The sequence below is a fragment of the Sceloporus occidentalis genome, unplaced genomic scaffold (genome assembly GCF_023333645.1).
Source record: "Sceloporus occidentalis isolate IW3139 unplaced genomic scaffold, rSceOcc1.0.p SCAF_77, whole genome shotgun sequence".
Lineage (NCBI taxonomy): Eukaryota > Metazoa > Chordata > Lepidosauria > Squamata > Phrynosomatidae > Sceloporus > Sceloporus occidentalis.
The window spans coordinates 4665661-4680340 of NW_028317057.1; the positions used below are offsets into that span (position 1 = coordinate 4665661).

A 14680-nucleotide genomic window follows, 5' to 3' on the forward strand; every position below is an offset into this window, starting at 1 on the left:
CAATATCAAGGTGCTGCGGGTAATGGCATCCTTAGCCTCTGTCCTAGCAAACCCTGAAAACTGTCACCGAGAGAGATGTTGCAGTTGAGGTTTCCGATTTTAGGAGCTATTGCTGAAAACACATATTGTAAACGTGGACCTTTCTGTGTGAAACTTACTTTTCATAAAAACATTTTTGCTGCTTCTGTAATTTCACAATTTGTGTATTGTGTACAAACATCTCTAGAAGCCATGAGAAAGCAGATGACTGCTGTGTAGATTTAAAGGAAACAATAAAAAGAAGAACAGATGCAAGAATTTCTGATACATTGGCTTGTTTAAAAATAAAATACATTTTGGGCATTTTGTTTTAATAAATAGCAATAAAGAAGAAGTGCATGACTTGCTGCAAAGGAATGAGGGACACTGGCAGGGCTCCCATCAGAGGGATACCCCATGTATGGGTCTGGGGGGGGGGGTTGGGGTTCAGATGGCCCCTTTCCAGAGATTGGGACCTGGGTCTTCCTTTCTGGGGACCATTTCCAGACCATGGGATGGTAGCCCAATGGCAAGCAGGGTAAGGGGCAGTCGGACAGGGCACAGGGGTCATAGATCTTTACTGGGCCCCACGATTTGTGATGGCAGCCTTTGGTGCTGGTCAAGCCTGTGTAACACTGCTCACATACACTACTTGCCTGAGACACGCTCAAAACAGCAACGCTGCTACGCTACACCGAAGAGTGGTAGTAATGTCTCTTTTTTCAGTTGAAAAGCAACAAGCTCTGTCCTTCACTTACATCAGGACTTTGAGCTGTCTAGAACGCTATTGTGTCGATGGCACAGAAGACATTACTTGTCTCAGCTGTAAACTTCAGAAGTAGGGCATGTGATTCTCTTTTTTGCAGCTGGGGACGAATGAAGTATAAAAAGTCACTGAAAGCGAGAAGGAGGGTGGGTCAGAGAAGTCCCACAAGTCAATAACCAGTCTTGATTATTTTTATATATTTTTTCAGGTCTAGTCAAGGTATCTGAGAGTGTAGTGTAGCATAATAAAAAACTGTGTCGTTACATGTTATGATGATTTCCCCATTTTTTGCTACATTTTCCAAACCAAATAAAAAACAATAGGTTGTTTTCTCAAAACTCTATATATGTAATTTTACATACATGTGCACATGATACTGTGGTATCAGAAAGCCATATCAGGCTGGCCCTTCCATGCACTCGCCTCTGCCTACCTTTAATAAAAATCCAGGGACAGATTGCCCCAGCAGCTAACCAGCAACCCCACTACACCATGGTGGGTCCAATATGCCCATATGGCGCATATGTAGTTGGCATTTAGAGAGTGAATGACTATTTACAAAGGCAACCGCAAGTGCTTTGTAAAGTGCATGCAATCATAGATTCATCTACCTTGGGTTGAGTATTGCACGGAGGTGCAGGAAGTGTAATTTAAGGTCACTAAGTATTGGAATGTAGACAATAGTCTCTAAAAACAATCTGCCAAAAGAACCTCATAAATAGGTTGTTTGCAGCTCCCCTTCAAAGAGAGCATCGCAGCAGTAAAGATAACACTAGGTGTATACAATGACACATCAAGCTTGCCAATATCAGTAAATGTTTTTTCCAGCCGTTCTCAATGGCAACCTATAACTAAGTATCTATCTATCTATCTATCTATCTATCTATCTATCTATCTATCGTTAGGAAAGCTTAAATTGTGTGCATATATTAAATGGTGACATTTTCAGGGATCGGAATCAGTGATCATCTACAAGAGAGGTCTTATGGAAAGCAACACCACTGGTTTCTTGGCATGCAATGATCCTATATTGTACATTCTCCTATAGCATGAAATCTATATGTGCCACTGGCACACTAGTTTACTGAACATGCTAAGCTTCCGTTTTATGGAAAGTGACAAAACCAAGCCACTCAGTGACACTGGTAGACTCCAGGAGTGCAGTTTTCACTTTAAAAAGACTAAAGCTTTTTTTTTATGCCAAAACATAAAAAATGCCCACTTTGGAAACAATTATAGCTCTAGTTAATAAGTGAGTTGAAACATCACCAAATGGGCTCCAAACAAATGCTTTATCATCAACCAGTCTCAGTCACATGGATAAAGAACATATAACGATCCTATGTCAAAAGATTATAAACTTGGGTTTACACACCCAATATTCCAAAAGAATAGAAATAACATATCACTAAACCTTATAGAAGAGGGTGACCAAGAAGCCATCCCTATATTCAACTTAAAAGGAATTGTAGCAGTAGCATGGTCCACCCATGCCTTAAGGTATCTGCTTTTTCTGATAACTGTTTCTAAATGTACAATGTCCTTGTAAGTATTTAATCACATAATCTTCTTTTGCAAGTTGTACCTAATTGAGCCAATTATAGATGGCATTTCCTAAAACATGTCTTCTCAATTTAACCTTTTAAGGAGTAAGTGACTCCGGAAAATGGATCCAAGGATTTGGTGGGATACTGTGCATCCGTAGTAGAAGACACATTAATATATTAATAAACTTTTAGTTAGTAAATGGAGAGATTGGACACCCATCATGGTATGAAGAATCTGAATTAATTGTTTAATTGTTTAAATATATAGATATATTCAAACTACCGTTCAAAGGTTTGGGGTCGCTTAGAAATTGTTTTTGGAACAAAATAAAATGTTGTCCATTAAAATAATGAGGAAAGGATCATAACTACAGTGTAAACATTGAGAGATTGTTAATGTTGTAAATGACTATTGTAGCTGGAAACAGTTGATTTCTAATAGAATATCTTCATAGGGCTACAGAGGCCTTTTATCACTCCCATCACTCCTGTGTTCCAATGGCACATTGTGTTCGCTAGTCCAAGTTTAAATTTAAAAGGCTATTTGATCGTTAGAAAATCCTTTTGCAATTATGGCAGAAATTTCCATATTTTCCATAAAAACAGCTAAGTGACCGAAACTTACATTTGAAGGGTAAATATTTTATCTTTCCAATTAGATACAGTAGGATGCAGCTGTACAATGGGCTATGTTTTACTCTAAATACTCCTCAAATATACGCCAATAATCAGTGAGTTTTTTTTTATGATTTCTTGATTTTGTTCTATATATATATATATAGAGAGAGAGAGAGAGATCACGATCATAATGACCAGATATCGATGAATTTGGAGTAATGTTTTGATTAATTAAGTAATGTTTGATTTCATCCACGTTCAAAGTCTTTGGCAACGTATAATCAAATTGGACCTGTTCTGACTACATTTCTTGTTCTTTTCTAGGGATAAAGCTAATTACCACACATACTGTATACTTCTACAGGTGCAGAATAACTGGAGGGTAATAACTTTCCTTAACTGCAACTTAGATCATTAAATAAGATCTCACCGGTTGCGTTCTGATGTCCCCTGATTCATACTTACAACCAAAATTCTGGTTTCAAATAGATTCAGGGTTGTCTTGACATTAGGGTCTCCATACTTGCCAGGGCTTGCCCACCCAATGCTGCAGATAGTGTTAACGTGTGCTATTATGACAGTCTTTGCATACATTTACAAAGCAACGCTACATAAATTTACAAAAACCTTACTGGTATTTTTTACTGTGAAAAGCATTACTTATGGAAATGTCTTGTTAAATAATTTCATATGTACTGAGAATATGTGGAAGTCCCTCAACAGTAACTCCGGTAACTTATCCAGTTAACCATTTATTATGAAGGATCAATTTTTGTTAGTTTTCCTATAAAAATATCTGGACTTTCATTACACCCTACATTTTTTAAGGTTTTTTCAAGCATGCAGAAGTATACAAAAATGTTAAGGCCAGAGTAAAATGCATACATGTAATCACATGCCAAAGGGGATCTTATGATCAAAAAGGTCCACGTTGTACCAAGCAAGTCTTCCACAGAGGGAATACTTATCTTGCATAGATAAAATGTTACACAGTTACACTTCTTAGCTTTCTTCCCTTATACAAAGTAACAAGTCATGAAGTAAGAAGGTCAAGTTGTGGTCTAGGAAAGGAGTTGGTGCGTTCATCAAGTCCATCGTTTTAGACCCAACAAAAAGTAATCAAGAACAACTAGTTCATGTGGCGGCAATAGGAGTGGAAAGGCATTTTGTTCTGTTTGTATCTTTTGATGTCATAAGTTCAGTCAATGTTCAGACATAGCTGTTAGATTTCCCTTTCTGAAATACTCAACAGTAAGCATGTCAGTGTACAAGTATGAGTGGAGAACACTTTCATTATATTAACATTTTGTACCAAGGTATGACCATCCACTTACTCTGCTGAATTTAGCTCGTTTTATAACTAAATGGACCATTATAAACATTATTCCTAGAACTATCCCATTTTTCCCCAAAAGATACTTTATTTGTGCAAATTATGCATAATTCATTGTTTTTGCTGGGAACATATAATCATTATGTGAAAAAAAGCAGGCACTTATAGGTTGTCATAAAAAATGCACCATTAGATTTTCCTAAGTGGAACAGCATTGTAATTACTAAAACAAGGTATATGGTAATTTGTAATAATCTCTATATCTTAAAATAAACATAAACAGTTATTTCTTAAAGACGTAGAACAGTGCGTTATTGAGAAATAATATTAGAAGAGGCTAATCCCCTCTGCATTTTAGCCTGCTTGAAAGGTTTCCATGGCCGGACCTGGCACGTAGGCAAGTAAACTGGTGTACATGTAAGCCAACTCGCATGTACATATGTGGCAACTCAACCTTTCCAACCTAGTAGGACAACAGGAGGCAGAGAGTAGCTGCGTACCAGTGGATTTAATACCCAACTGGCACAAAAACCATTTTGCGTATTCCTACTAAGAAATGATTATAATGGCCATTAGCCATAGATGGCATTTGTAACAGCTTGTGCCCCGGGAGCCCCTAAAATGTGCCTCCCCTGTACCATAGGGCCTGTTACACCACCAGCAAGGGCTCATAATATATCTGGATTTAAAATATGCAGACACAATATTAGTCTTATCAGTTGCATCATTACCCCGTCTTAACTGGTACTTTATAGAATGTTATTAAGTGTCAGGATAATAATATATGCGTTCATGAACTTGAAATCTACTTCTTTTAGTAGATTTAGTATTACAAAATCTCAATGAAAACTGTTATTTCTGAATACCACCAGTAGCCTATTTCTATGTACATTATGTTAAGAACTAACATGGTTGACTATTTAGGTTAATATATGTTTTTTAATGAAGATTTTTCAATTCAAAATACCGTCACACTTTCTTTTTCATATGTACCTCAATATTTACTGATTTGTTGTGTTAGGTGTCCGCAAGGTGTTACTTTAAGGGCTTTGTTAGCATTCATCCTCCCCTAGTTCTCTACAACTTCACACATATACGTCCAGACATTTTCCAAGTCAGTATGGTTATTGGAAAACAAAACAGGCTAGCGAAGTCCTCGTCTTAGGGAGATAAGCCAAGTTCTCGAGTTCGTAGACAAAAAAAACAATTTACATGTTCCAGACAGCACAAAAACACAACACAAGCCTAATGCTAAGCCACTTGCAAAATATAGCAACACAACATTGCACCCATTGACCAATGCATATAATAAACTTTAAACCTACACCCTTACATGCACATAAATAACAAAAGAACATGCCTAAAAATAAGCAACAAAATTACACTAAAATATACACATTACTGGGAATGTGCTGGAATTTTGGAATACAACGCCTATCAACTTCATACAACCTAAAGTGGAACTAGCCCTGCTAATACATTATTTCTTTAAAAATTGTTTAACTTATTTTTGATAAGCCATTTTGGGCTATTATCACGTAACCTGGAAATTATTTAGAAATCATAATTGCCATTGGCTTAAATATATTTTTTTTTTTAAATAGTTCATAGCTTGCACGAACAGATGACTTTCTCCTTCTGTGTCTTAATATGTGTTAATGTTTTTGTCAATTTTAATTTTCTAAACATTTTTACTGTCCACTACTGTAACAACGCTACTGAATCTGCTGGTGCTATATTAATAAAGGTAACAATGTACGATTTTCCAGTTTCAAAATAAATGAGAAATGGAAACAGGTCATTTGGAAAAAAAAAATGTGGACATATTTTAGAATAAATGAATGCACTTCTCAACTTCAAATGATAAGCATTTACAGTGAAATTGCCCGAAGTCTCCAACTTTAGATCGCGACCTTTTGATCTCCGGACACCTCTGAAGATATTTGAGGTATGACAGCTTTGCCCAACTCTAATCCCCGAGTATTGTTGCGACCTTTATAGGATTCTCACCTCTTTACTTTGATTACCGGTGCTTATTGTATTTATGCTAATTAATTACGCTTTTATTATCTTCCCACTTCTGTATAAACTTCTACTTTTACAAAGTCTAGCTTCGTAAAATAGGTTAATCGATAACTTAGAAATATCCAACATTTAAAAAAATATATATCTACGTATGTAATGTTACTAAATTCAGGGTACACTAAGGAAATACTATTATTAAAGCTAATTCTGTTTTACGCCATTGCCTCTTGAAACCATTTTTGGGGGTAATTCATCATGATGCTGCTATGGCAATAAAGTATGTCATACAAGCATTGCTGTTAAGTTACATCCACTAGTATGAATTTTAGAAGTTTTTGGAGGCTGAGAACTAATGCTCTTAAAAAGTAGGCCAAAATTAGGTGTTAGGTGCTCCTGGGAATTGTCCATCTCTAATTATTTAAATAATTATTATTAGGCTCAAGTGTGAGTATGGCGTTGACTATGAGACAATGCCCAAAGCATGTCACATAATCTGATATTGCCTTTTCTCTAAGGTGTCAATTTTACAATGATTATGGTGATGGGGATTAATACATCTCTTCATTATTATCATGTGATGGTTTATAAGTATTAAACAAAAGGATTAAAATAAAGAACAGATCAATAAGGGGCACTCCATGGCAATATGATACAAAGAAAGACCCGGCTGCATAGCCAGCAGATGCCAACAATGAAAACAAGGGATTATGCACATGGTATGGAAATATAGACCACCAAAATCTTAATTTTCCGATAATTACTATTTTTGCACAATATAAAAGTGTACAATAGAGGATACCTGCAGTCATTTAGTTGCTGGCAGTCATTGGATGAATGTTTATAAAGTGACTCAAATAATTACTATTGTTTTTTTAAGTATAGAAAGGTACCCATTACATCTATAATAATTTCTCATAAATAACAAACTCATAGATAATAAAAATCATTATGAAGTAATGTCACTTATAATTACACGTAAACTAACTAGACTGCTTTCTTCTACAAAAACAGACATATTTTGCTTAATTAATCTGTATATAATAGAAAAATGCACGCCATCACTATAAAAAACAATTGTAGCATATGATACTAGATATTTTAAGCTGGTAATGATGTATTTACTAAGGATGAAGCACTCTTAAGATATATTACCCCAGGCGAAATGGGATATCACTGATACACAGGGAGCTCCAATCCAATAAATATATCATCAGTTTGGTCAGTATTACACCTGTAATAGAGAACTTGAAGAATGTGGTTATAATGGAGCCTTTTGATGTCGCAGTGGCAGACCATGATACAAACTTGCTGTCTTATTTTAGAGAGAAAAAATAAAGAGCAATCAATTACTATCACATATACACTACGTGGACAAAAGTATTGGGACACCTGACCGTTACACCAACAGGGACTTTTATGACTTTCCATTCTAAATACATAGACATTAATATGTAGTTGGTTCCCCCTCCCCTTGCAGAAAAATTGGAAGCATAGCATTGTCAAAAAAATACTGAAGGGCACATACCAAGACATTTTGGACAATGCTATGCTTCCAACTTTGTGGGAACAGTTTGGGGAAGGCCCATTTCTATTGCAGCATGACTGTGCCTCTGTGCACAAAGCAAGATCCATGTAGACCTGGGTACATGAGCTTGGTGTGGAAGAACTTGACTGGCTGCACAGAATCTTGACCTCAACCCCATCGAACACCTTTGGGATGAACTGGAATGGCGATTGCAAGCCAGGCCTTCTCCTTCAGTGCCTGACCTCACAAATGCTCTACTGGATGAATGGGTAAAAATTCCCACAGAAACGCTCCAAACTCTTGTGGAAAGCCTTCTCGAAAGAGTGGAAGCTTTTATAGCTGCAAAGGGGGACAAACTACATATTAATTTCTATGTGTTTAGAATGCAATGCCATAAAAGTCCCTGTTGGTGTGATGGTCAGGTGTCCCGATACTGTTGTCTATATAATGTATGTTAAATTATATTTCTTGGACAATTTTTCTTTCTTAAAGAACATTACCAAACTATATATATTTCACATATATGTATCACATATCCAATGTTGATTATATCACCATGAACTCATTTTTGGAAACCTAATTTTTCAACATTGAATCACATTTGCACCATCATGTATCAGAATAAAATAAAATGAATCAATCATCATGTCACAGACTCATATAGAAAAGAAAAAGAAAGGTTAGCTGGTGGCTTATAGCTAAAACATGGTAGTTCATCAAGACTCATATCTAGTTTAGTCCATGTAACAGAAGTAGAACACTGCTTAATAAAATATGTAAAATACAACATGCACTTTAATGCATGAAAAGGGAAAAAATATTAAATGGAAGTGAATTAAATAAAGCAATACAGTTTAGTTCCTGTAAATTGGTCATCTAGGCCTTCACAATACATAATGCCTTGAAATGTAATTTTGCCCCTTTTTGTTTATACTCTATTCTCTTTCTCTGTCAGCCCCTGATCAGTCATTGTGAAGATCATCCAGTACCAGGTTTGCTACACTTTACTGGTGTTACAATGGTCATGACAAGACCATATCATGGAGTCTTTAAGGGTACATTACTTTGGAAATGCTCAATATTCCATTGATATATGTATGTTTTTTGACTATTTCTCAAGACAATAGTCACGAAAAAGACATTATAACATGAACCCAGACATACAGGTGAGTGGGCTGGCCACAGCCATTCAGATCCCTTTGCTAGAGAAGCAGACAGTATCACTGATTTATTTTTATGTGGAGCAATATCAATAAAACTTCCAGGGGTGAGTTATAAACAACTAGAAACCTGCCCTTTCAATTCATTTGGGATACAGAAGTACTTGCTAAATAATTACATCTAGGGCCAAGTAACTTTGATCTCACTTTCTTTGAATTAACAGTGCAATTTAGTAGATTTTGTTCAAAGCACAAACTCATTGGCTGATGCTTTGCACTGATGTGATAGTGTTTAAACAGATGTGCTTTGAAATCACTATTATGGTGGATTTCAGATCCCACCACATGACAGAATCCTGTCATTTGAAGGATAAATAATGTAACATATACCTGCTACAACTATCTCAGTGACAACCTGGATATTTTGGGAGCTGGTTTATCTTTTTTTACAGCTTTATAGCTTCAGGGTTAGTAATAGCACGTTCACTAAATTGCTGCTTTAAAGAAGGCATTTTATAGTTCAGGTGCACAGAGAATTTAGATTGTCAGGACTGAAAGGTGTAGCATTACCTGCTTTAAAACATTTGTCAATGAATTACACTAAACACTTCACAGAAAATTGAAAGCCCAATCTATTTGATCTCTGTGATTTAGCCTTAAATCACACAATTTACTGTCAATATGAACTTTGAATCTAGGCATTGTTTTTTATGTAGGTACTTTGTAGAATTAATCAAAGATAAAAAGAAATAGAGAAAGATGGATATTGCCAAGGAATGTAATTTATTTGCATTTTTTAAATTTTCTTCCATTTCATTTCTCAATTTAAGGAACATTAGTAGTAGACTGAAGTACATATAAAATAATTAAAAAGCCAGAAAGTTAACCAGTGAAGGCATTTTAGATACAGAATATAGAATGGGAAAAAATTATGCATAATATGCTGAACATAGATACACTGGGGGATAAAAAATGAAAATAAAAATGTGTAAAATGATATATGTATAACTAGGCAGAACAAACAAAAAAACATATGTATAACGAGCATTTTGGCAGAAAGTGCTAAAAATTTGCAATCGCTATAGCAACCCGTTATAGACCATTGCAGAATGGTAATATATTAAAAAATAAAATTTAAAGTAATAATAATAAAAATAATTATAATTTCCTGTTGATTGCTTCTTACCACTAGACTTTTTACTAAACCCCCATTATAGTAATTTCACTCTGGCTCTCAGAGTCGGATATTTAAAACACTGCTCCACACAACACTGTATTTCTAAAATTCTATACCTTTTTTAACATGAAAAATAATAATAATAATAAAAAAGAATAATAATAAATAAATAATAATAATAATATTATTAGCCACCCAGTAGCCACCCCCTGTGGTGCAATATTTTTTATAGGGGGACCATCATTTTAAATAACTGACTGGGGATGCCAGTCCCAGTAGCCACCCCCTGTGGTGCAATATTTTTTATAGGGGGGCCATCATTTTAAATAACTGACTGGGGATGCCAGTAACAATGCTAAAAAAAAGAAAAGAAGAAAAGACCAAAAAACGATCCAGCACCTTGTTTTATTGGGGCTTTAAAAAAGGAGAGCAATCTCAGATCTTTGTGTTTTTTTTGTATGTGTTTGTCAGGGAAGGTCTTAGATGGTAGACCCACCCCTTTACCTCTTACCTTTACTTGCACCTGTCTGCGCAATGCAATCCAAGCACCTCCTGCATCCTAACAAGACAGGCTCCCTCCTGCTGCTGGCTCCCTTCAGGATCTGATCCCAGGATCACAGCAGGAGATCGCTGCTCTACTTGGCTTCTGCAGGCGACCATCCTCGGCAGCATCTTTATAATAAGCGGCCATCAAGTTCCAAACATGTCCTTTGGATTCCACCTAGAGTCTGCGGAGAGTTTTGGATTATGGAGATCATGTTTGTGATTTACATTGCATCTGAATGGACCAGCGCTGAAAGGGAGACACTTTACACTTCTCCAACAAAGACCCGTGAGGTGTGAAGGGAGAGTGCTTTGAGACCCTCCGTCTGAACGTGCCTCATTACCATATGTCAATTTGCGCAATATACATTCTGCCCTCTACATATAACCTCTCCCTGGACGACCCCTCACTCACTCACTCTGGGACACCTGGAGAACACAATTTAATGCTCCCAGCACCTGAATAGTCTAAGTAACTTGATCGCTGCCCTCCCGGGATCCTTCTGAGGACTTGGTCATTACCTTTACATCATGGCTCCAGTGGCCGAAATGGGTAGCTTCCTGGCCGGCGTGGACACCTTGGCTCAGGTGGGCACTCAGTACCTGCTGCCTCCTGCCAGAGACACCCCCCTGCTGTACAACGACCCACTGGGGCAGTCTGAGCGCTTGTCCCGCAGCGCCCCCTCGGATCTGGCCCATCTCCAGGGCATTCTCCGCCGCAGACAGCTCTACTGCAGGACCGGGTTTCACCTGCAGATCCTCCCCGACGGTAACGTGCAGGGCACCCGGCAGGACCACAGCCGCTTCGGTGAGTAGCCTTCCGGATGCACTCCATTCATAACTACACCATACAATGCATACCAGATTTACTACATAGCGACTGGTCCAAAGTCACCTGTCCACAAGTAGCACTGGTAATATAGTATAACATAAATATAACAACGATATATATATTTTATATATATATATATATATTAATAGTTGAATGTTGAACAGTACAAACATTGATATGCAAAAAAAGGTGACATTAATCTACCTGTCATTGCTGATCATATTTTTAGCAACTTGTAGGGATTAAGATCCTTTGATTTGTATAAAGGGATTAAATTTACGTGCACACAACACCCGAGGTTATTTAAATATGGCTAACTTGTAAACTATCATGTCTGATATGTATGTAAATGAGTAATTAGAGTTAGAATGCCTGAATGATTCCACCTATTTAACTTCATGCACACTTCCAAATCCAAGCCAGGCTACTGTTTTGTCATTGGGGTTTAATATACAACTAGCCCCAAACACTGGCAGACAGTGTCCCCAGACATACACATAGAGACAGACCCAAAATAAATTTACCTGCAGGAAAAAAATGCGTAAAGCTACAGTCCTCCCCAAAAATAATAACATTTAATAAATGAAATCATTTAAAATATATTAAATGATGCGTATATTTGCATTTGTATAAATATGTTTTCTGACACATAGGTTATTTAGTTAAATCTAGATCATTGCTTTTTTTATTTGATTTTTTTCCAAATGCACTGACATATCCTCCAGTTTATATCCCAGAATCCATTGATCTGAGTTATTAATCATGTGATAACATTTCGATGAACAATTCTATAGTTCAGGGTTACAATTCAGCTGCTGTGTGACTACAACTCACATTGTCCCCAGCCATACTGAACCTGGGAACTGGATACTGTGATTTCTGGTGAAGCTGGAAGGTTAAGCATTGCTTACCTGAGCTTTAGTTTTTCCCCAAACACTGCAGAAACAGAAAATGATGGAAATACTTACCTGACAGGAAGAATGAATAATAATCTTGTTTTTTTTTTTAGTGCTGATTTATCTGAACAAACCAACTATTGTAGTCTGTATTCTCCCTTCTTTTTTATCCTTAGTTGCTGAAGAAGGTGATTAAATAGTGGTATATTTCCTTTCCCATAGCCAGATCTATGAACACAAAATAGATGTGTAGCCTGATGGGCATGCGTGACCTCATAATCCTCTATAACAACAAAAGATTAATTCATTTTGCATCATACTTATGAAGTGGACACAAGATTTGCCACATGTAAATGTTGTCCAAAAAGCGTTAGAATTTTATTCAGAATTAAATCCATCAATAGGTGCCCGAAGTGAGAAAAAAAAAATCCCCAAATAGGTAAACATGAGATCAAACATATTCTTTCATATGCTCCTCTTTTATCCTACCCCTATTCTACTGAGACTCTCGTGTGATGTGGTCTCTCTGTGGACTGGCTCACCTGCTTATTGTCATATATATTTTTTTAAACCCTGGCTTTTCAAAAGGTATCACAATGAAGCCTAAATACCTGTATAACAATCAAGTGTTCCCTATCCAAACTGCTTAAAAGTTGAAGAAAATATAAAAATAAAATTAAAATAATTATCTATTGAACTCAAGTTAATTTCACAAGGATTTTTAGAAACACATTGAAACTGTGTGATATGTTCATGACTGCTGCTGTGGTCAATTAAACTAAAGAAATGGAAAACCATTGCTAATTAAAATTGATATTATTTAAAAAAATAACACTTCTACCCATAATGACCTTTTGTCTACAATGTATCAAATAAGTAAATATGCATTCCCATGTTAAATAGGTATGGTTACTTGTTTGTGAGTTTCCTTTTAACTGTATTAATATAGATCTTCCCTTATTTTTTGCACAGGCATCCTTGAGTTCATCAGTGTTGCAATTGGTCTTGTCAGCATTAGAGGAGTAGACAGTGGTTTATACCTTGGCATGAATGACAAAGGAGAACTTTTTGGATCGGTGAGTAATAATCAGATAAGATGCTGGTATTTTACTGCTTAAGTCCTTCTGTTCTTGAACCCATTAGGGCTCAACAATAGGTTAAGGAACCCAATCAGTTTTCATTAGTGTTTAAGAGTCCTTATTTCCCCCATTGTACAGCTTGTACAAATCTAAGCCTGACCTCTGCTGGTGCAGTGATCCAGTGATCTCTTTAAACATTGTCCTATTTTTGTTTTACTAATATGTCTTTATTAATAGGACAAATATGGCTTTAGAGTGCATTTTCCATAGTTCTTTTTTAATTTAAATATTAATATTTTTTTACTGTGTGACCTAACAACATATATGTTTTGATTTATAGGAAAAATTGACCTCAGAGTGCATTTTCCGTGAACATTTTGAAGAAAATTGGTATAATACTTATTCATCAAATTTATATAAGCATGGAGACTCTGGAAGAAGATACTTTGTAGCTCTTAATAAAGATGGAACGCCTAGAGACGGTGCCCGTGCAAAGAGACACCAGAAGTTCACCCACTTTCTACCCAGGCCAGTGGATCCTGAAAAAGTACCCGAACTTTACAGAGATGTCATGGGGAATAGCTGAACATATATAGTGGATTCTTTGGGATCTATTAAAAATCAAGTCTATCCGAGCAAGGAAAGCAGAAACAAGGAAGAATATTGCCAGAACTTTGGCCACAGACTTCCAGAAGGACTGTGATGGACAACCTTATCTTGGTTCTAGTGAAATCCTAGAAGGCTCTGGATGTGAATACTCTGGCTGGAGGATCAGAGGGTATGCTTCCCAAATCCAAGCACTGATCACCGTGGAATGGCCTGTACAAGGAACTGTAACTTTTTGATGTAGAGGATGAAAAAGAGGACACCATGAGACTTTAAATGTCACCTAAAAAGTCAGAACTGAAAATGCAATTCAGTATATGTTTATATTTCTATGTTTTATATAAATTTATTTTTTATGTATATATACAAATACATTTCTCAAGATGGAATTTGATACCTGTGATCTTAACATGCATATGTATTTATTTTTTATACTTATTTATTTGAGAGATCTATTTTTTACTGGCATGATGGAAAAATCATGTAGAAAATATATTTTTGGGCTTGAAGAAGAAATTATGCTGTATTATCTTAAACAACACATGTGAAAAAAAA

The 14680-nt window shown here is 36.3% G+C and overlaps 1 protein-coding gene across 1 annotated transcript; it reads left to right on the top strand.

Annotated features, from left to right (window-relative positions):
* The first annotated feature begins 11243 nt into the window (after nucleotides 1-11243).
* On the top strand, nucleotides 11244-14105 carry LOC149285601 (fibroblast growth factor 20-like). Its single transcript, XM_089495189.1, has 3 exons — nucleotides 11244-11520; nucleotides 13413-13516; nucleotides 13860-14105. Exons 1-3 carry the CDS (start codon nucleotides 11244-11246, stop codon nucleotides 14103-14105), a joined length of 627 nt encoding a protein of 208 aa, XP_089351315.1.
* Nucleotides 14106-14680: the final 575 nt, after the last annotated feature.